This window comes from Erpetoichthys calabaricus, chromosome 5 (assembly GCF_900747795.2).
Source record: "Erpetoichthys calabaricus chromosome 5, fErpCal1.3, whole genome shotgun sequence".
NCBI lineage: Eukaryota > Metazoa > Chordata > Cladistia > Polypteriformes > Polypteridae > Erpetoichthys > Erpetoichthys calabaricus.
In genome coordinates, this window is record NC_041398.2 from 21,633,231 (window position 1) to 21,656,922 (window position 23,692).

General features: G+C 42.5%; 1 protein-coding gene across 1 annotated transcript; it reads right to left on the reverse strand.

Moving 5' to 3' along the window:
• Nucleotides 1–2,870: 2,870 nt before the first annotated feature.
• LOC114642120 (zinc finger protein 665-like) lies at nucleotides 2,871–21,840 on the reverse strand. The gene is made up of 3 exons (XM_028791102.2): nucleotides 21,309–21,840; nucleotides 18,967–19,566; nucleotides 2,871–4,943 (listed from the first exon to the last, which is right to left on the reverse strand). Exons 2-3 carry the CDS (start codon nucleotides 19,463–19,465, stop codon nucleotides 3,205–3,207), a joined length of 2,238 nt encoding a protein of 745 aa, XP_028646935.2. The 5' UTR covers nucleotides 19,466–19,566; nucleotides 21,309–21,840; the 3' UTR covers nucleotides 2,871–3,204.
• Nucleotides 21,841–23,692: the final 1,852 nt, after the last annotated feature.

Here is a 23,692-nt window from a genome sequence, read left to right on the forward strand (position 1 = left end):
ATATAATGTATGCTTTGTCATGGCGTGATTTGCTATAGAGAACATCTTACTACACGATTTCTAGCAGATGATATTTTCTGTTATGCTTTGGGATGAAAAAAATAAATTAATAAATAACATGAGAAGGTTCTGATGAAGAAATGGAGTCGATAAACAATGCTTGCGTTGGAACTGAGTAGTCAAAACTACTTTCATGAAAATGAAATATGAAAATAAAAATCGTAGTCTAGAGTTTCATGCTTAAAGATCCATAACCAGAATTAAAAAAAAAAAAGTACTGCAAGCAAAAGTTGTGTTATCTGCAATCTTGGATGAGAATCGCTCATTGCATTTGTCATTCCAACAGATGGTGCATCACAAATATAAGCACTGCTTTTTACCAATTCCATACCGAATGGCATATAACAGATGTATGCATTGCATTTATCATTCCAACAGATGGCACATCACAAACATTAGCACTGCCTTTACAAATCCCATACCAAATGACAGATAACAGAGATGTATGCATTGCATTTGTCATTCCAACAGATGGCGTATCACAAACATTAGCACTGCTTTTACAAATCCCATACCAATTGACATATACCAGAGATGTATGTATTGCATTTGCCATTCCAACAGATGGCACATCACAAACATTAGCACTGCCTTTACAAATCCCATACCAAATAACATATAGCAGAGATATATGCATTGCATTTGTCATTCCAACAGATGACACATCACAAACTTTAGCACTGCCTTTACAAATCCCATACCAAATGACAGATAACAGAGATGTATGCATTGCATTTGTCATTCCAACAGTGGCGCATCACAAACATTAGCACTGCTTTTACAAATCCCATACCAATTGACATATACCAGAGATGTATGTCTTGCATTTGCCATTCCAACAGATGGTGACTCACAAAAATTAGCACTTATTATCTATCTATTATATAGTGCCTTTCACTTCTATCTATCTTTTATATCACAGATGTCAAACTCCAGGCCTGGAGGGCTGCAGTGGCTGCAGGTTTACATTTTCACCCTTTTCCTAATCAGTGACCAGTTTTCACTGCTAATTCACTTTTTTCCCTTCATTTTAATAGCCATGTTTTTAAGGATTCAGTGTTCTGAATTGATTTGTTTCCTCATTAAATGACAGCCAAACAGAAATGAGATGTGAAATGAGCCAACAGATGGCCAGCTAAACTGGGGCTTCAAACTCCAACCAGTTTCTTAATCAGAAGCCAATGCTTGTTGTTAATTAAATCCGTTATTTAATTATCCTTACTGCCAGAGCAGACATTTCTAAAAGTGATGATTTTATGTTTTTTTCTAAGAACACCGTCAAGATGTTTTGATGACCGGAGAGATCAGACTTACCGAGACCGCCACCTTTCTCTCTTTTCAGATATTGTGTAATGGGCACAGGTGAGCTGGTCATGTGGCCGCTTGTTTCATGTCTCATTATTGTTTGGCTGCTAATTAAGGAAAAAAGAAACAACTAAGGGGCCTGAGTCAAGTTAATTAAAAGAAGTAATTAACAGTAAAAACTTGTCACTAATTAAGAAGGTGGTTAGAATGAAAACCTGCAGCCACTGCGGCCCTCCAGGACTGGAGTTTGACACCCCTGTATGATAGATAGATAGATAGATAGATAGATAGATAGATAGATAGATAGATAGATAGATAGATAGATAGATAGATAGATAGATAGATAGATAGATAGATAGATAGATATTAAAGGCTCTATATCAATCTTGAGATTTCATTGTTCCCAGCACAGACTCAAGGCACCCCATATCAAACACAGCAAAGCAGCCCTCAAAACATAAGCGAGCCCCCTCCATGTTCCACAGCAGGTCTGGTGTTCTGTTAATGAAAGCTTCATTTTGTTGTCTGTGGCCACACAGGGCTGATGTGACTTGTCACGTTGGTCTCCTCTGTCCATTGTGTCAGAAGCATTGTGGCTTGACAGTATGCATTCTGTGTATTTATTGATTTAATCTTTGTATCTTTATAGGGCCCTAAGAAATAGACACATTTTGGGAATGTATCAGTCCAGGGTCATTAATACCAGGACAGACAATCAGCCTGCTTTTTGGAATTATTGATTATTAATAAATAAAAGTGAAGAGAGACCTTTAAAGTCTGGGATTTCTTGTTGTAAAAAGGTAAAAGAAGAAAATGAAAGATAAGATTGTCAACAAGACGAGATGTCTGCATACCCAAAGATCTTGTTACGTTAAAAACCACTGGGGACTGAAGAGGAATCTGAAGCAGGTCTGCACTCACTCAGACTTGAAGGGACTCGCCTTATGTAAGCATCTTTCAATAAACCTCTTTTCAAATATATTTCCTATTTTTTGCTGCTGCTGCTGTTATTGTGTTTTATTAATTTTGCTTTTGTAAGACTGATTTTAAATTGTTTGATTGGGTCAAGGTCTAGTGTTAAGTGTGAGTGATTACTCGTATTCCCACAGGGGTTAGCGGCTGAGGAGGAGTTGCCTCTGATATAATGTCGCACAGTGAGTGGGCACTGCTTTGGTAAAGTGGCACAGGTGTAGCTCAGGTCTGAAGACAACCGCTTGGTCTTCTGATCTGGCAAGTCTCTTTGAAAGTAGTAGCTGTCCACGTGAAGATAAAGCTGTACATGTGAGGCATTATAAAGCCGCTACTGTATATTAAAGTACAAGTAAATTTCCACCATTATAAACCCCCCCACACACACAAAAACAAATCACAGTGTAAGGAAATGGCAAGAGGATGATGATGAGCAGGAGTCACTCCATCCACCTCAAAGGTTTTCAGATTCAAAAAGTGTACACATATTATGGGATATTTTAATAACAACGACACTCCACATAATTAAAAATAACATTAAGACATAAGAGAACAATGTAACAACTGACACATAGACATTTTCTAAAAAGGTAAAAGTCATTATGGCCTGGCAGAGACAAAATAGGAAAATGTGATTTTATTCTCGACCCTGAGAAAAAAATCATTTTCATGAAACAATGAATAAAGAGCTAAGCTGATCAGTCGTGGAATGTGTAATCATTGGCCTGAAAGACTATGATTCCTGATACTGGTGTCGAGAATGATGAAGCTATGGCTACAATTTTAAGGGGGGAGAAAAAGTGACTTCTATGTCTGGGGTGAACGTCTCCATCTGTATTTCTATGCACGTTGTCATGAGAGAAGTGAACATCACCTGTGAGCCATGACTTCTTTTTTGCCAGTATGAAGTCTTGTATGTCTCTGAAGATTGCTTGTTTGTGAGAACCGCTTACCACATTCAGAACAGGAATATGGCCTCTCTCCAGTGTGAATCCTTATATGTGTCAGAAGGGTGCTTACTTCAGAAAATCGTTTACCACACTCAGAACAAGTGTGAGGCTTCTCTCCGGTGTGAACTTTCATATGTCTCTGAAGATTACTTACCCGGGAGAATTGTTTGCCACATTCAGAACAAGCGTGGGGTTTCTCTCCTGTGTGAATCCGTGTGTGAATCTGAAGATTGCTTACACATGAGAATTGTTTGCCGCATTCTGAACAGCAATACAAATTTTCTCCTGAGTGGATTCGCATGTGTGCTTGAAGACTGCTTATTTGTGAGAATTGTTTACCACACTCTGAACAACACTGCAACTCTGCTCCCATGTGAAGTTGCATGTGAACCTGAAGATTGCTCAGGCGCAAAAATTGTTTACCACATTCCGAGCAGCAATGTGGTTTCTCCCCAGTGTGAATTCTCATATGTCTCTTAAGATAAGTCATGCGTGAGAATCGCTTGCTACATTCAGAACAGGAAAGGGGCTTCTCTCTCGATCCAGTGTGAATTCTTCTGTGCTGCTGAAGATTGCTTCGATGTGAGAATCGTTTTCCACAGTCAGAACAGCTATATGGCCTCTCTCCAGTGTGAATACTCATGTGTATTTGCAGGTTGCTTATTTGTGAGAATCGTTTACCACATTCAGAACAGCAATGTGGCCTCTCACCAGTATGAATTCTCATATGCCTATGAAGGTTACTCATTTCTGAAAAACATTTTCCGCATTCAGAGCAGCAATGTGGCTTTTCTCCAGTGTGAATTTTCATGTGAATCTGGAGATGGCTTATTTGAGAGAATCGTTTGCCACAAACAATACAGCAATATGGCTTCTCTCCCGTGTGAATTCTTGTGTGTCGGTGAAGATCCCCGAGAGATGAAAATCGTTTGCCACATTCAGAACAGCAATACGGCTTTTGCCCCGTGTGAATCCACATGTGTCTCTGAAGACTGCTTACTTCCGAGAACCGTTTACCACATTCAGAGCAGCAATGTGGTTTTTCTCCGGTGTGAATTCTGACATGTCTCTGAAGACTGTTTCTGCGTTGGAACTGCTTACCACATTCAGAACAGCTATGTGATTTCTCTCCTGTGTGAACTTTCTTATGTGCCTGAAGACTGGTTCCACGTGAAAATTGCTTTCCACATTCAGTGCAGGAAAATGGCTTTTCTCCAGTGTGAATTCTCAAGTGCAACTGAAGGTTGCTTAGGCATGAGAACAGTTTTCCACATTCAGAGCAGCTCTGTGGATTCTCCCGTGGATGAAGTTTCAAGTGTCTCTGAAGACTATTATTGCGCAAGAAGTGTTTCCCACATTCAGTACAACAATATGACTTCTCTCCAGTGTGAATTCTTGTATGTCTCTGAAGGTCCCGAAGGTAGGGGAATCGCTTCCCACATTCAGTACAGCAGTGTCGCTTATCTCCAGCATGAACTCTTGTCCGCCTCAGAAGATTGTCTTTATTCTGCTTTTGAAAACTGTCTGTACTTGAGTCTGCACTGCAGTCTGAAAAGACTGGGCCCTTTGTTTCTTGGACCAGTGTGGATTTTGCCCTATTTTCAGGATGAAGGCCCAGCATAAATAAAGACATGGAGCAGCTACTACTCTCTTGAAAACCTGAATTGAGACAAAAGGAAAAGTAAAAACATTTGTAAAATCACATTGTGGATGAAACTGCAGAAATAAGCAAAAGTACAGTCTCTTGGTTTTCTGCATGTGGATGACTTAATGGTAATGCAAGTAAACACTTCAAAGTCCACACTACAAAACGGTTTACATCGTAATGAGGAGATCAAATCACACTTGAAACAAGAAAGGAAAAAAGAAGACAAATCCTAACAAAACAACATTCAAGTCCAACCCTAGAGAAAGAACAGGAGAACCAAGAGCTTGGGCAAAAATAGAAAGAAGAAAAAGAAAAAAAAAGGAAATTGACCTTTTACTCTGATAAAATCGCTTATTGTAAAAATTGTATTACTTAAATCTTGTCATATTAAAAAAAATGTGAACAGATCCTCTTCATAAGAATTTGATGTTTTCCAGTTTCAAGTAGTATAGAAAACCAGTTACCCACCGGTGGGCTGGGATTCTTCCAGTTAAGCAGTCTACGTGCTGGTAGTGTGCCGTCAGTCAGTTTGTCGTCCTCTCCATTTTAAGCCCACCAAACACTGCAGCTGTTAATGGATGAGGAGCGATTGTGAGCCCAAGGCTGTCTGATGAGCATTTACAAGTTTATGCCCAGACTGACATTAATGTGGCGCACACCCGAGACACACGTGGCCCAGTGTGGCAGCAGCTCGATGGCAGTTTGGATTTTGGACAACTATAACGGAGACGGATGCGCTCGATCAAAGATTTTGAGCTCACCGACTGAATGCTTGGCACATACAGAGCTCAAGTGCATTCGACGTATGGTTCCCTTCCGCTCCTTTTCTGAAGTATTAATCAGAAGATTTTTTTTTTTCCCCCACCGCACCCTTATAGATAATTATTATCATTTAGTCATGTTAAGTGTTGGAAGACTGCGGTGGGCTGGCGCCCTGCCCAGGGTTTGTTTCCTGCCTTGTGCCCGGTGTTGGCTGGGATTGGCTCCAGCAGACCTCCATGACCTTGTAGTTAGGATATAGCGGGCTGGATAATGGATGGATGGAAGTGGTGGAAGATGTACTTAGTTCAGTTATTGTGTTTGGTTAATAGAAATGATTCAAATTAAGGTTAATGCTTTCTGTAGATTGGTTGTAATGTACACTGAACCATGTGCTTGTGTTAAAGACAACCAATGTTGATGAACTTTGTCATAAGTTATTGGGAGCTGAAGTGTCATATCAGGTTTTCTGTAATGTGGGTCAGATGAGAAAAAAGATAATGGCAACACGGAGAGATTAAGACGGCCAGGTCCAATGCCCGGTTGGGTCGCCCCTTTGACACTGGATCCGGCGGATCAGAATTGGGATGCACACTATATCCCCTGGAACGAGTGGTGGCAGCCCTCCTGGGTTACATCAGGGCCACAGGCTTGGGACTTCAGGACTCGGCCCTATTGGGCTCCATGGCCACCACCCGGAGGAGCAGCACGGCTTAATGCAGCCACACCTGGAAGTGCAGCCTGAATTAGGTTAATTATCACCTGAAGCACTTCTTGGTGGGCTATAAAAAGAGCCTGCAGCCATTGTGCCAGAGTCGGGGGAAGAAGAAGAAGAACAAGAACTCAGAGGGGAATCATAGAGAGCATTGATCAAACACATTGATAACAAATAGAAAAAGAAGATGATTTTTGATTTGTTTTGTGTGGTGCTTTGTTGGACTGTGCTATATCTGAGGGAACCCGGGGAGACGTGAACCCCCAGCGGAAGAAAATAATTTTAGCTCCTGTTGGTGTCCACGTTACAACCTGTTGGACTAGAAGCGAGTAAGAAGACATTTGTTTATGTGTATAGACCACGCGGAGCCGTTCTCCACAAGCGAAATCTGTCTGCTTTATTCCAACTGTGCTTTACAGTCAACTGCCAACAGGACTCACAGTCTGTTTAAATAGTGTCTGCCACTAGGTGGCAGCATAACCCCTTAACAGCCAGCGTCGGAGAAGCGGGGTAGTTAGGATTAGCTAGCCTGCGAAGAGACCCTGTATATTTCCAGAGAGCGCTCCAGGCGACCCGGAGAAAGCAGAGGCGGCCTTGGGGGGTGGCGACTAGGGCAATCGCCCCAGGCCCCGCGATAGGAGATTCTTTTGTCACCGTCAGCTCATCATACAAATATTGCGGGGCCTCTGCAAGACATTCAAATCCGTTATAGCCTGAAATACGGTACGTGGTGGATTTCTTCTAATTCCTGTGACCGTTGCGAGCGCGGAAAGAAGCTTTTCAAAGTTGAAACTTATCAAAAATTATCTACGATTAACAAGGTCGCAAAACAGACTGTGCAGTTTAGCTATTTTGTCAATCGAAAAGGAACTTGGACATTGGACTCGATGATCTTATCAACGATTTTGCTCAGCGAAAAGCCAGAAAAGTGGACTTCCGTCTGCGACTGTCAAAGCAGCTGTTTGGTAAGTGTTCGTTTTATTACAAGTGTTCTGGTTCTCCGTAATTAAATAAATTTGCCGACTCCAGCGGGTTCGGCAGAAACGACTGTTATCTAGTTTGTTAATTTTGCGTGCAAAATGTTTCTGAATCATTAATTAAGTTGGTTTAAGGCCACTAAACCAATATAAGAACAATTACAATACGTAATGTAATCAAACGACCAATGGTACCTACATAAGGCAACATGTTTTTTTTAACAATAATAAGGCGTACAGCATTAGAGGCGGACAAGCCCGTGAGCGTGGTGGTACGGTATATAGCCTACACTTGGCTCTCGGCCCCGCATATGACACTCACCCAAGGCTGCCTCTGGAGAAAGCCTGGCAGCTCATCAGGTAACGAGGTAAAACAGCACGTCTCATGCCATTTGGACTGGCTAGCTCCTTTTTTGCTTGCAGCGTTTTGCCATGAGCCCGCCCGCCCACCTGCCTGCCTGCCTGCAGGACGACTCCATCGTTTTCCCACCGCGTTTGGACGATGGACACTGACATTCACTCCGCTTATTTGTGAGTACTGTCACCTTTTATTTTTGCTCATTAAAGTGAACGTTTTTGGCCACCACGTTCCCGAGTGTCGACCAGGCCTGCAACGAGGGGGGTTTGTGTTAATACAGTAATCCCTCGCTATATCGCGCTTCACCTTTCGCGGCTTCACTCCATCGCGGATTTTATATGTAAGCATATTTAAATATATATCGCGGATTTTTTGCTGATTCGCGGGTTTCTGAGGACAATAGGTCTTTTAATTTCTGGTACATTCTTCCTCAGTTTGTTTGCCCAGTTGATTTCGTACAAGGGACGCTATTGGCAGATGGCTGAGAAGCTACCCAGCTTACTTTTCTCTTTCTCTTGCGCTGACTTCTCTGATCCTGACGTAGGGGGATTGAGCAGGGGGGCTGTTCGCACACCTAGACGATACGGACGCTCATCTAAAAAGGCTGAAAGATTATCTTCACGTTGCTACCTTCTGTGCAGCTGCTTCCTGAAATGACATGCTGCACGGTGCTTCGCATACTTAAAAGCTCGAAGGGCACGTATTGATTTTTGATTGAAAAACAAACTCTGTCTCTCTCTATCTCTTTGTCTGCTCCTGACGGAGGGGGTGTGAGCTGCCGCCTTCAACAGCTTTGTAACGGCGGTGCTTCGCATACTTAAAAGAAAAACAGCCCTATTGATTTGTTTGCTTTTCTCTATCTCTCTGACAGTCACTGCTCCTGACACGCACTCCTTTGAAGAGGAAGATATGTTTGCATTCTTTTAATTGTGAGACGGAACTGTCATCTCTGTCTTGTCATGGAGCACAGTTTAAACTTTTGAAAAAGAGACAAATGTTTGTTTGCAGTGTTTGAATAACGTTCCTGTCTCTCTATAACCTCCTGTGTTTCTGCGCAAATCTGTGACCCAAGCATGACAATATAAAAAGAACCATATAAACATATGGTTTCTACTTCGCGGATTTTCTTATTTCACGGGTGGCTCTGGAACGCAACCCCCGCGATGGAGGAGGGATTACTGTATTATCTTTTTATTTTGTGTGGTCGCCAGCTGGTGTGTGTGTGTGTGCTCCCATAAAGTAGTTAAGTTAAAGTGAGGGTATAGTAATTAATTTTGCTCATATTATAGATTTGTCATTTTGTTTTCTTTAACAGGGGGATGTTTTAAGTGCTGGGAAAGGCAAAGAGTTAAAAGGGCATTTATACGTTTGATGTACACTGCCTGAACCGGTATGTATTTGTTGTAATGGGTGAATTTAGAATAGAATAGAATAGAATAGAATAGAATAGAATAGAATGCCTTTTATTGTCACTGTACACATGTACAATGAGATGAAAAGCAGCTCCTTCAGTGCAGACATATATGTAGAACACAACAAGTAAATAAACAAATAAACAAACGGTGCAAAAAGTTGCAAAAAAAAGTTCTGCGAAGCTATATACAAATGGAAAGAATAATAACTAAATCGAGTTATTGCACATTATTTAAATACTTTTGTGTGAGTTTTCTAATTTCTGTAATCTAATATTTGTGGGAATTTTGATTGGACTGAACGATAAACAGTTTTTATTTTTTTAGATATTTTTCCAATTTAGTTAATACATTTTGGGAACATATTTGTATTGTGAATTGTGTTATCTGTTACTAATCGTGAAACAGCTGGTAAGCTGGGGAGTAGGTATTAGTTAAGGGATTCTAATTTATTCTGTAAAAAGACGTAGTTTAAAAATAAAGGGGTTTTCGCAAATTAATTAGATTGTTTACGAACTTAGGGCACTACCCTGTGGCTAAAGCGTTACACTTACAGTAGACCTTTGAACAGAAGAGACTTCGAGATGTTTTAATGGGCTGTCCGAGTCTTCGCGACTGATCCGTTATTTCTTCTGGAATAGAAATGGGTGGGAGGTGGGGGGAAATTAAACGGTTAACTTTAAGCAAAATTTCTAAATTGAAAGTGTTGGGAAAAATTGTGTTGCTGGGAAGCTGAATTTGAAGTGCAATTGTTCACAAGATTAAAACACGCAAAGCTTTAAACTACCGCAATACTGGCATTAATATAAATGTATACACCAGAGATATCACGCGTGTTTAGAAACAAACACGGATGGGTCAAAGAATAAAGTTAGGAGATTTTATTGAGACTGTGGAAGATTGTGGGTTCGCTTTCTGGTTCCTCCCTGTGTGGATAGCGCTTTGAGTACTGAGAAAAGCGCTATATTTATTTATATATATATATATATATATATATATATAATATGTAATGTATTATTATTATGGCATTAGGAAAAGATTGAGTGAAGGTCTATCATTTTATTCAATAGAATGGCAGGAAAAAGTGCGTCTTTTGGGGAACAAGTTAAGCCGCAGAGAGCTGTAATACGTGTAGATTCGGCTTCACTGTTACAGAGTCTAAAATCCAGCCGGCATGAGACACATACAGGGTAAGGTGGTCCGATTTTGTTGGGTACGACGCACACATGTTTATAGGAAGAAAAGGGCAGGCAGTCGTGCTAAAAAGGCAACTAAAAGGCCAAAAGGTGGACATAGTGATTATTATGGGAAGGGAGGAAGGCTGCTATAAGAATAACGGGGATTAAGAAGTGGCAGGAGATCAGCACAAGGGCTAGGAGGGTCAATGCAAGAGAAAAGCCTCAGGTGCCGAAACAGAAAGGATGATGCATGGCTGACAAGGCTGACTCTTGCGTGGACACACTGCTTTAAATTCACGATTAGCACTCATGGTAGAAGCACGACAACGGCATGCGTGAAATGTTTCTGTTACTAGAAACGGTAGACCGCGTGATGATGCCTGGTTTCAAATACAGTTATTGAAAAATACAAAACGGATTTAGAGTGAGCGAGAGATTCTAGGAGTTAAAAACAAATTAAATAAATTGTTGTTCGGAAATTTCCTTTATAATGGAAATAAAGAAGGAGAGGTGGGAGAATCTGAATTGGCCATTTTTGTCTCACACTCTGGTAGAGTTGGTGACGGTGATGCAATTTCAAATGGGAAGCGGACTGCTATAAATGCGAATAAGAATAAGAGGAAATATTAAATACTAGTCATTTAGCCCGTTACAATAACGGGCGCTAGAACAGTAGTGCATAAACATTAGTAGGAACAGTCTATATTAAATGGCAAGGGACTTTGACCTCATTCTTTTTGTTGGTCGTATTTTTGTTTCGTTCAGCCTTTCTTTTGTTGATGTTTATTTGCTGAGCTGACCGTTTTTCGTGGGCTGTCGCCGTGTACTGTGTGTCTTTAATTTTCTGAGACAGTAATACTGTCTTGTACGGCTCTATTTAATAAGGGCGCGCACAAAAAGGGGACCTCAATTGAGCGCGGCGAATAAAGGCGTTCGTAGATAATTTAGTTCAAATGGCTCTGGAATATGTGAAAAGCAACAAAGGTGCAGATCTTTATTTACGCGCGCCTTTATTCGCTGCGCCCTTTTGAGGCTCGCCTTTTTGTGCGCTTTTATTGAAGGATACCGTCTTGTACGTCCGTAATATACCTTTAATTTTCTCTGGTGGTAATACAGGCGTGCGCGTCGGTAATATGCCTTTAATCTCCTCTGACAGTAATACTGGCTTGTATGTGGCTGTAATATGCGTCACTGTATTGTGTACCTTTAATTTCCTCTCGCAGTAATACTGGTTTGTATTTCCGTAAAACGCCTCTAACTTTCTCTGACAGTAATATCGCGCATAGCACCGTGCCCCGCGCATGCGCACTTCATCAGAAGACACCCACACATGGACACCTGGACACACATAGGGATTTTAAATATATATAATAATAATAACGACTGATTAACCTGCTCGGCATTGCGCTGTTTAAGCAGAACGAATTTCAGACGCGCCCCAGCTGTTGCTTTGCGTTTTGTGGTCTTTGCTGCCATCTAACGGATAAAACGAAACAACGCGCTGCAGAGAGTTTTGTTTCTAAGTTCAGAATGGTTTCAATTTTTGCGCCAGCGTATTATTCGAATACATACAAACATATTAAAAAGAGCATATTATTTGAAGAGAAAGCCAAGGAGGCGTGATATTCTCCGCTCGACTGCACAGTCTCGACGGGGTGTACGGCAGCCCACACGTGTCATCTTAGCCAAGATGAAGAAAGCGCTTCCTTCTCATGTGTTCTCCAGCGGATTTTCCTCCACATCTTTGACATTCCCGCACAGTGCTAACTTTAGCCGTGTCGTTCTCTTCACCTGGTTGAGGTTTTACTAGAGGTGATGGGGTCTTACACTCTTACAAACTGAAGATGCCACAGTGGTTCTACAGAGCGATGCCATGGGGGAAGACATTTTTGGTTCCCAACAGACCCATCCACATGAACGTTCCAAAAACAACTTTTCTTTATTTAAATCCGCAACAGGATACATACAGTAAATGGCCAGGATTAGATGTTAACAGACTTGTAAAACATAAGTGGGTTCCTGATTTGAAAAGGACTCGTGCTGCATACATAAAGGCTTCAGTTTTATTTTTTCCCCTACAAATTAGGAAAGAACCCGTCCCAGAATTTTTTTTTTGAGGGAAAAATAGTTGGGGGGGCAACACCATTGGATATCATGGTAGTGCAAAACATTCATCTTGAACAAATATGAAACATCAGAAATTTGGCAAACGAGAGGGGACCATTCAGGCCATGCGTCGCTCGTGTGTTTAGCTAATAGCTATATCAGCTGTCCCCATAACTCTTCCTTCTTAAAGGGTTTGCGCTTTAACTCCATGTCCCGGTAGTTGGTTTCAGTTTCCCACAGCTCTTCGGACTACAGAAGTGCTTTTTGCCTCAAATGAACTTTCCCGTTATTTTCCAATGGCGTTCATGTGATCCTGCACTAAACTCGATACACTTGTCACGTGCTACGAACAGGACAAAGCCCAAATGAGTCGGCTTTTTTTAAAATCTGAATTGCTAAATGTCTACACGTCAGCATCTCCGAATTTTTCGCTGTCAGTGATAACGTTGTGGCTTTGAGAGCGAGACGCACGCCACCTCTGAACTCTGGCGACCGCCTGCGCCCGCTGGCGCTCCTCTTGCTCGGGATTTTGCCGTCCCCGTTGCAACTGACGAAGCCACCTTCGGCGAGCGGCGAGTTGAGCCCGTACCGCAGCAGCTTCTTCGGGGGTCTGCCTGAGCCGCTGCGACCAGCGAAGCGCCCTCATCCTTTGCGCATTTTGAAAACGACGCTCTTCTGCCTTTGCCGCCATCTCAGCGGTCCTTGGGATTGCGTCGCGGCTCAGACGACGGGACGCCCGCCACCTCCGGACTCTGGCGACGGCCTGCGCTCGGCTGCGCTCCGCTTCTTCGGGCGTTTGACGGTCTCGTTGCAACTGACGAAGCCACCTTCGGCGGGCGGCTTCTTGGGCCCGCTCGGCAGCGGCTTCTTCGGGGGTCTGACTGGCACGTCGCAAACGCCGGAGCTCCCTCATCCTTTGGGCATTTTGAAAGCGACGCTCTTCGGCTTTCTCCAGCGTTTCACTTGTTCTTCTCCGCTGGCGCATTTCTCTCATGATGTGAGCTTTGGACTTTCGAGGGGGTGGGCCTGGACGTCCATCTGCGCTCATTTTGACAGACCCTACATCCGTGGATAGAAAAAAGGAAAAAAAAAAAAAAAAAAAAAAACAACTGTAAGGGACGCCGTCTCTTGCGTGTAAGCCTTCGTCTACACTTATACAGATAATTTACAAAAACGCCGTTATTCCTTATAAACGTTAGCGTTAATGTAAAAACAAGTGAACCTTTCCTATCAGCCATGCTTGTTCTGTTGGCCAGAAGTGCTGGGGCTTCTCCTTACAAATGGTATGATTTACATAACGAGGTTGTCTGCATCTTAATTATGCGACTTCTACTTTTAGGGTATGCCAGACTTACCGACTGCCGTTGCAGATCTTGCCATCAAACCGTGTCAACTTACAAAACTGGCACATTTAGCCACTGCGTAACAAATTTCCAGCACAGTCGTTTCTGATCGCTAATAACGTGCTGCCTCACAGAAGCCATGGGGTACAAAGCGTTTACAAGTATGACAAGTTCTGCTACAATCTACACCCTTTTTTCTTTTGTTTTTTTCCTATTCTATGGAACAAAATACATAAACCTAACCGATAGAGGAACCTCTTTTCTGTTTGTGAGGTCCAAAGCACCTGCCTTCCTTATTCCTCATTGCTGCATCATGGGAATTGGAGTTCTTCGGTTCAGCCCTGTTGGATTCTGTGGGTGCCACCAGGGGTGCTCTGGGGACTGGGGAGCCCTACTTTGTGGATGCGGAAGCACCCCCAGGCCAAGCCTTAGGAACACGTGAAGTACTTCTGGGGATAAAATTAAAAAGCAGCTGCCTGCCATAGTTCAAAGAGTCAGAGTGGGGAGGAAGGAGGAGGATGAGGCTTGCAGAGAGGAGCGAAGGAGGAAGAGCCCTAGTAACAGAGAGAGGAGACAAAGAGAAGACAAAGTACGGCTGTGTGCTGTGCTCGTACTTGTGTCTGTGGCAGGGTGAAAGCTTGCCTGAGAAGAGTTTCCCACAAGAGATTATTTGTTTCATACTTGTGTCCGAGCCCTATGTGTGGGATTTGGGGAGCTGGAGTGCCCCCTACAGTCCACAACTTATTGATAACATGTCATTGCATTTTTACTTTTTTTTTTTTTTCTTGTCCCTAAGAAATGACAACAGGTAGCGGACATAAATTGACAAACTAAACAAAAAAAAAAAAATCTTCCAGGGCAAAAACGCAGCATTGGTCCACTTAAAAGTGAACTCGAATGCAGTCTGTACATCCCATTCATCACTTTTGAGGTTTAACATGCCTGTCACTCCACACACACTCCGATAACGGCGCAGTGATCTGCTTTATAAATACATGTGAGTCACCACTTAGCTGATTTGGCTGCAGTTCCCTACTTGATCAAAGGTGTCGCCCTTCCCCAGTTCCTCCAAAGTGTTGCCTACGGCTGCCGTAAACATACATACACACACACACACACACGTACGCTCATCAAGTTTTCTTTTATAAATCCTGACTTGTGTGTGGGAAACTGCGTGCGCACATTTTGAGCCTCTTTTTGTGCATACGCAAGTTTTATAAATCTGGCTCCTGGTGTTCTCAGATTTACAGATTTTTGGAGAGTGTTTTCGAAACGACGCATGCTTGGTGGTTGAAAACGCCAGCAGATGAAGGGCCGAGCGCAACAAATGTAGTAGCCAGGTTAACCTGAACTAGGACTCGGTCAACCTCCCCTTAATCCTGTTAACCAAACCAAACAAAATGGATTCCCTCAACAATGTGGAAATGAAGGGTTAATCAGCATCAGGCATGTCTTTTATTTTAAAGCAACTCCTTTTTAAAGCAAGGATCAGGCTTTGGGGCTGCTTCTCTAGGGCAGGCACTGGGTCCCTTAGAAAAATGGATAGTAAGAAGTATATCCAGATTTTTGGAAGAAATTCAAACGTCAGCCATGAAATTGGGACTCTGATGATGCTACCACTTTGACCTGAAACACTGTGCAAAAGGAACCAAAGCGTGTTTGACAAAAAAAAGATCCCGGCCTAGCCAGAGTCCGGATCGGAATCCGACTGGAAAATTTGTGGCGTGATCTCAAAATTGCAAGCCTTTAAACTTTGCCCAGTTGGAGCAACTCTGCAAAGAAGAAAGGGGGGAAAAATGGCCTCCATCCAGGTGTGCTAAGCTTGTAGATCCAAAGCGATTGTAAGCAGTTATTGGTGCTGCTACCATGTATCGTCTGGGTGTCATGTGAAGGGCTCCATTACTTTTTCAATAGCATTTTTCATAACATCCATCCATCCATTATCCAACCCGCTATATCCTAACTACAGGGTCACAGGGGTCTGCTGGAGCCAATCTCAGCCAACACCGGGCGCAAGGCAGGAAACAAACCCCGGGCAGGGCGCCAGCCCACCACAGGGCACACACACACCAAGCACACACTAGGGACAATTTAGAATCACCAATGCACCTCACCTCCATGTCTTTGGACTGTGGGAGGAAACCGGAGTACCCGGAGGAAACCCATGCAGACACGGGGAGACATTTTTCACAACATGGCTGTCAATTTGCATTTGTTCACCAAGCTCTAAATGTTTCAAAATATGTACACCAAGTAATAAAAGCTCGTTGTGATACTCTGCACTTGTGACTTTTATAGGTTGTAATGATGTCAGATGGAAATACGGTGGCTTTCCTGAGGGGGTCGAATACTTTTTTCAACCCACTGTATATATGAGAGAACTGAGCTGTGCAGGTCTGTTATGTGAGCTGAGTGGGGTATAAATCAGACTCTGTGCCTTTGATCAGTGACTGTGTCTTCTGGTAATCTGTTAGCTGCTGGGATCTCCCTTTTCGTGAAAAGAAATAAAGACGGATGAGAAGCTTCCTCCTGCCTGGTTCTTCTGGGTGATTATTTATGTCCATTAAACTTCTACTTCCACGTCAGTACTATTTATTGTAAACTACATGGAAATCATTTTGGTATTTGCTTTTCTTTTAAATGAATATGTTCATCTTTAGACAAACCTGAGAGCTGAAATTCTTACCTGGTCGGGATGCCTCCATAATGCATGGGGCATTTTGGAGTGGGAATCAAAGGTATTATATTTTTTCTCTTATGCATATTATAGACATTTTTTTAACCTTTTGGGACTGTGGAGGCCAGAGATCTGCCTTTGTGTGTTGGGGTTTGGTTGCCTAAGCTGAGGCCTTTCTGTTGCATTTTTGCTACTGTATTGCACACAAGTAATTGAATATTCAAAACCGTCCATGCAGTTTACGCTCCTCTTTGTCTCTTACGGATGTTGAGGTATTATTTTTAATTTCTGTAAAATAAAATAAACCACTTAGCTTTGTTCATTAAGTATCCAGTGGGGTGGAATGGTGGCTCTGAGGCTAAGGATCTGCGCTGGCAATCGGAAGGTTGCCAGTTCGAATCCCGTAAATGCCATTAGTGACTCTACTCGATTGGCACCCCTGAGCAAGACCCTTATCTTGTAATTCCGTCCTGGGTATGATGTTAATTTGCATCCAGCCCTGCAAGCAGGTCCTTAAAACTTAGACGGAAAACTTGGGGATTGGTGGCAGGATTGCCACTTCAGTCACCCGCTGCACTCGGGGTCCCAGTCCAGGTCATTTGTTGCAGCAACACTCTGTCAGCCAACCTCTCCTCCTCTATTAAGTCCCCCCACCCCACATGCTAAGGCACAAACTAATTTTATCATTAAGATAATGGTCACTCTCGATGCCTTGCAGACCATTCTCGGGAAATCCCTTCGATGATATCACTTCCGGTCCCGCCCCTGATGACCTCACTTCCTCCACAGGCCTTTACAGTCGCCATTTTGTCTGTATTCATCAGTTCTCTTTTGGACTCAGTCGAGTAAACAATGCTCTGTTCTACTAAAAGCCTTTTTGCAGCTAGAGGACATTATACGGGTGGCTGCCCCAAGCCTTTAAGAATGTCTAAGTGTCGTTCTTGTCACAACAGATGGTCAGACATGCTCTTTAAGAATATTCCAGTAATGCCCATAATTCATGTTTCCTTCAATGCCATCAAATCTTCCGATGCACACACACACACCATCACACCCCACATCTAACTGTATGTCTGATGTTCTTTCTGTCAAACGCCAGACATGGTGAGGCCTGAATCACCCAGAAAACTCTACAGGTAAATGCGTCTTGTCTGTCCATAGAACATTATTCATAAATGCTTGGAGATCAGCCCTGTGTTTCTATAGAATTGCGAAACGAGCACCAATGTTGTTCTCACACCGGAGATATTTCATCTTTGCTGCCCGGTCATGAATCCCATTTTGACTGCGTCTTATGAGCACTGACCTCGGCTGAGCCCAGAGAGGTTTGGAGTTCTTCTCTGCAACTTCTCGAATGTCAAGTGGCCATAGGAGGAGGAGGTTAGGAGTATGAGCTAATACATCATAGTTCAATAATTAATTAATGGACTGATGTTGACTTGTTTCCATTTCTGTTCATCAGTTCCTACTTGGCTTTCTGTGTGTTGAAACACATCTCTGCCTTTATGTGTACCAATTCTGCATTTACTAATTTGTAAAAATCTACACTTGCATTTAATCGGAGATCTTCTCACTTGACCCGAGCCTACACTTAGTGAATAAGACCAGGCTAAAATGAATTTGATTGGCCAATGCTGCACCCTTGGGGTCATTTTGGCAGACTGGCCTTTCTTGGGAAGCTTTGCTCAGTTGTTTGACAGAATAACTAAGGGGCAATTTATTTCTTATATTAAGTTGCAATTTAAAAATGGTCTTATATACTTAATCGGGTTCCTTTTATCTAATATTAAATTTTGCGTAAGGATCTGAAGTCATTCATTATGACCAGAACAGAACATGCATGTGTTTTTTTTTTTTGGGGGGGGGGCAAATACTTTTTCACAGCTATGTTCTTCTGCTTTCACTAATTCCCAGGTATGGTGAGGTATTCCTTGTTATGATTATGACACACTGGATTTTATATGCATATTTTGATCATTTGGAAAAGATTTGTTTTGTTGTAATTCATCATCATTATGTTTTGCACTTGTGACACTAAAGGTAAATTCACTCAAATATACTTTGCCATATAAACCATTAACTGCCTATATATTTATATATAAAACACACACACACATATATGCATACATAGATAGGATAGACCATTTCCAAAAATGTGACCTGTCCAATTTTAGGGGTCAGGTCACAGGGCTCTATCAGTAATTGTTTTTATCCCTTAACAAAATAACAATAAATGGCACAGCTGTACTGTTTGTGTGTGGGGAAATACTTGAATCTGCACCTAAAACACTTGACAATTTGAAATATGAAGTGCTATTTCACTTTACAATCCTTCACTTGAATAGAACACAATTTGCTACAGTGGGATGAAGCAAAAGCAAACACAAATTCTACCCCGCATTTCAACAGTTTGCCACAGAAAAGTGGCACACTTCCTTATAAAATGCCCAATATCTTGAAAATTTGACAAAATAATAAAATAGCAATTATTTTCTACTTAAACACTTACATTTTTCAGGCAGTCCCGCCAAGGTTGGCTGTTCTGGTTCTTCTCTCCCGTGTGCCATCTCAATGATTAACTTATCAGTTCCCGGGGCTTCAGATTTCACGTAGACAGAATGATGCTGAAGGGACGACTCGGCCATCTGAACAGACACTAAATTGTACGTCTCTTTTTTGATCGCCGGAGAGGACCCTGAATTGCAGTCATTCTCTGAAGATGCTTCTGCCTTGATACTATTAGCCGGTTCATGTTTAGATACCAGATTAGACTCCTCCACTTTAATGCGAATAATCCCCCGCTCACGATCCTCATCTTCAGTACAGATATTCGCCCATTCTGAATCTTCCTGCTTTGTGCAGAAACCCGGCTGTGTAAGGCAGACAGGTTCCCATTCACAATCCTCTTCTTTGATTCGCACAGTGATTTGCTCCATGGCTTTTAACCTTGGGGGGTGAAGTATTTGGTGAAGTAGCCTCCTGTTCTTCCTCAGGCTGCCTTGTGACATTTCCAGCCCCGAAATGAGTCCGTGGCAAACCTTTGCTTGAAAACGCCTACAGCAGGAAAGGTGGCTCTTGAGTTTCCCTTTAATAAGATGGGGGTAGATCTCTGTCATAATTAGAGCAAATAACAGAAAAATACAAAAGTGAAAATACTGGAAAGCAATTTAGCAACATCTTTGTCTCAGGTGAAAAGGTAATCCTATAAAGTATTTATTGGAAAAGGTTAAGACACCACAGAAAAATTATATTTGGACGGATTTATCCCCTAGACATCAATTACTGCATTTTCTGCTATTTGCCATTCACCCATCCTGCTGGTACAGAGCACTGGAAAATTTGACTAACAAGCCCCTTAAAAAGGCCTAAGAAAAGCAAAAAAAAAAAAAAAACAAAGGAACATAGATAGATAGAAGTGAAAGGCACTATATAATAGATAGATAAGTGCTAATTTTTGTGAGTTGCCATCTGTTGGAATGACAAATGCAATGCATACATCTCTGTTATATGTCATTCAAAATTCATTCCCTGGCCTACTGAATGGCCAAGAAAAAAGGCGGTTGTCCCCTGCCTTTTCCAGGAGGTTGGCACAAGGTAGTAACCTCTGAGTGAATATGTAGGCATCCTGGCAGGGTTGGACCAAAGTTGCTTACATGGCCTCAAGGCCCGTGTAATGGAGAAACTGGAGGAGACTATCTATTTGGACCAGTTGTCTCCCCCCATGCACTAGAGGGCACCAAGCTTGGGCTAGGTCTCCCACACAGACACCCACAGGGCATGCTGGGACATGTAGTCTTGTGGGGGCAGCCCCGTTCTAAATCCTTGTGTGCATAGACATACACTGTAAAAGCACATATATTATACTTTCCATATATTTTAAGAGTTTAACTCTAATAGTAATAATAGTTAAAAGATAGATAGATAGATACTTTATTAATCCCAATGGGAAATTCACATTCTTCAGCAGCAGCATATTGATACAATAAATAATATTAAATTAAAGAATGATAATAATGCAGGTGAAAAACAGACAATAACTATGTATAATGTTAAATGTTAACGTTTACCCCCCCGGATGGAATTAAAGAGTCGCATAGTTTGGGGGAGGAACGATCTCCTCAATCTGTCAGTGGAGCAGGACAGTGACAGCAGTCTGTCGCTGAAGCTGCTCTTCTGTCTGGAGATGATACTATTAAGTGGATGCAGTGGATTCTCCATAATTGATAGGAGCCTGCTGCGCGCCCTTCGCTCTGCCACAGATGTTAAACTGTCCAGCTCCATGCCAACAATAGAGCTTGCCTTCCTCACCAGTTTGTCCAGACGTGAGGCGTCTTTCCTCTTAATGCTGCCTCCCCAGCACACCACTGCGTAGAAGAGGGCGCTCGCCACAACTGTCTGATAGAACATCTGCAGCATCTTACTGCAGATGTTGAAGGCTGCCAGCCTTCTAAGGAAGTATAACCGGCTCTGTCCTTTCTTGCACAGCGCATCAGTATTGGCAGTCCAGTCTAATTTATCATCCAGCTGCACTCCCAGATATTTATAGGTCTGCACCATCTGCACACAGTCACCTTTGATGATCACTGGGTCTATGAGTCTAAAAGTGGTGCGTTTATAATTTATTGATGTTTTAATCAAAACAGACAAGTATTAAGATGCATGTTTGCAGTATAGGATCATTTTCATAAAATAATAATAAAAAGTGAAGCTATAAAATCGAGCAGGCACCGCCTATAGATCTACATGACAGCTAACACTTCAGACGCTCTCCGAATGTGCAGGCTCACTAAACGAACAGAGCGCTCTGTACTGCTTTAATGCCCCACATCCTCCTGTCCAAATTGAACTCACCTCACGCCGATGTGTTGGACCCATGGGATTCAGTTTTAGATTCGCAGGGTGCTCTTACTTAACTCAGTCACTTGGAGTTAGGCGGTCCGGATTCGCGTTCTCCCCTTCTTCTGGATCACCGATCGAGCGGATCTCCAACCCCCGCCTCCTCTTATCACACCGCATTTAAACGTCGCGCCGCGTTTTGTTCCCGTCAGCAATATCCGGTCTTAGATCGACAAGGATGAGGTTTTCCTTCTACTCAAAAAAGTGACCACACAAAGGTAATGTCGAGTTGTCCGTGCTCACGTATCTCCCCAAAACTTCAGTATTCATCTGCAGCTCTCCAAAGCAACAGTCTACTGGTTAATTTCTGTTTCTTTTCTTTATTTTTCCTCATACCGACGCGACGAAAACATTGGAAAAAGTAGCACCGGATTTTCTTTTTTTTCATAGACAATTACGTCCAGGTGAAGGTCCTGCGGTTTGACTCACGTCAAGATACACATTCCTATTCTGCTCTCGGCGCTGCCATCTTTAGTGTCAAGGACCCTCGCGTTGGCCACGTGATACATTTCGGCCAATCGCGACGTAGGATACATGTAGCTTTATCCTGATTGCCTGATTACATCTTGCCTGAAGAAGGGGCCTGAGTTGCCTCGAAAGCTTGCATATTGTAATCTTTCTAGTTAGCCAATGAAAGGTGTCATTTTGCTTGGCTTTTCTCTATATTCATAATGGCTAACACGGTACAACATCCTAGTACTCCTGATTGCCTAAAGCTCTGCAGGTCACGCCATCAGTTTCGTGCTCGTTGGCTGCACTCCTACCGGTCGGCAGCTTTGGTGTATTTACATATTGGATATGGATTCAGATCCGTGACAAAGGGACCAGGCTGCTCTTCTCTCCCCGGTACGTCAGTTCGCGCCAAGCTTTTTCGAATTCATTTTGCAGACACGGCCGGGTGGATCACGTGCCTCTATAGCGCGGCAAACGGGAAGCCCACCTGTCTGCTTTGCCGGCAGGGGAAGCGAGTCGTCGGTAAAGCTACGGCATCTGAGTAGGGCAAGCCTAGAAACACTTCACTTAGCAACAGCAGGGCCGCTGCTGGCCAAATGGGTGCCCTAAGCAGAAATTTACTTTTGTGCCCCCCCCCCCCCCAAATATTACGGAAGTAAAAATAAAATAATAAAAAAAACACCTACTATAGGGGCCAAAATAGAACTTTATTCAAATAAGGTGTGCTTAGCCTACTCTGCGTTCACCGTAAAATGCAATATATACGTTTATATTTTTGTTTATTTGTATATGTATATTATTAATATTAATTTATTATTATAATATATAAAAACGATTTTTTTGAGCAGCTGGGATGGTGCCCCCCTGGGAGTTGGTGCCCTACTCAGACTGCGTACTCTGCGTATAGGGAGCGGCGGTACTTAGCAACAGTAACACAAACACTACCTGACGTCCTAGGTGTACCTCTGTATCAAATTAAAAGTCTGCTCTAAACTATCCCCGCACGCAAAGCGGACGGATTGACACATTCGTCTGGTCACCAATTCAGTATCCGTGCAATTCAATTGTGGTGGATTTAGGAGCTACAAGTAGCTGAGGGTCCACATCAGTGATAAATTGGACTGCTGTCAGTTAATGGAGACACTTTGAACCCCATGGAGGTCGTAGCAAAGGAGAAAATTAAAGCCAAACTGAGTGGTATTGTGAACAATGTAGCACATCCTCTACCTGACACACCAACACTGAGCACTTCAAGCCAATGAATTATTCAGCAAAAGTGTGTCAGGAAAAGCTATGGGGGCTTCTTTATACCAACAGTAATACACACACATACTATAAGTTTGAATACACACCATGAATGATGAAGAAAGAAGAAAAATTAACATTTTTAAAATTACACCTCACTGGAACTGGAACTGCCAAGTCAGAACTTTTTAAAAATTTAATTCTATCTTTCTTTCTATTTTGTCATATATATATACAGTATCACACAAAAGTGAGTACACCCCTCACATCTTTGTAAATATTTTATTATATCTTTTCATGGGACAACACTGAAGATGTGACACTCTGATACAATGTAAAGTAGTCCGTGTACAGCTTGTATAAATTTTCTGTCCCCTCAAAATAACTCAACACACAGCCATTAATGTCTAACAACAAAAGTGAGTACACCCCTAAGTGAAAAATGTCCAAATTGTGCCCAAAGTGTTAATATTTTGTGTGGCCGTCCACCATTATTTTCCAGCACTGCCTTAACTCTCTTGGGCATGGAGTTCACACGAGCTTCACAGGTCACCACTGGAATCCTCTTCCACTCCTCCATGACGACATTACAAAGCTGGTGGATGTTAGAGACCTTGTGCTCCTCCACCTTCCATTTGAGG

Excerpts from the sequence above, each read along its gene's own strand:
- LOC114642120 (XM_028791102.2), bottom strand. The coding sequence starts at position 19,465 with ATGTCACAAGGCAGCCTGAGGAAGAACAGGAGGCTACTTCACCAAATA. Across the intron at positions 4,944-18,966 it reads GGCGGGACTGCCTGAAAAAT|GTTTTCAAGAGAGTAGTAGC; the intron begins GTAAGTGTTTAA and ends GTCTCAATTCAG.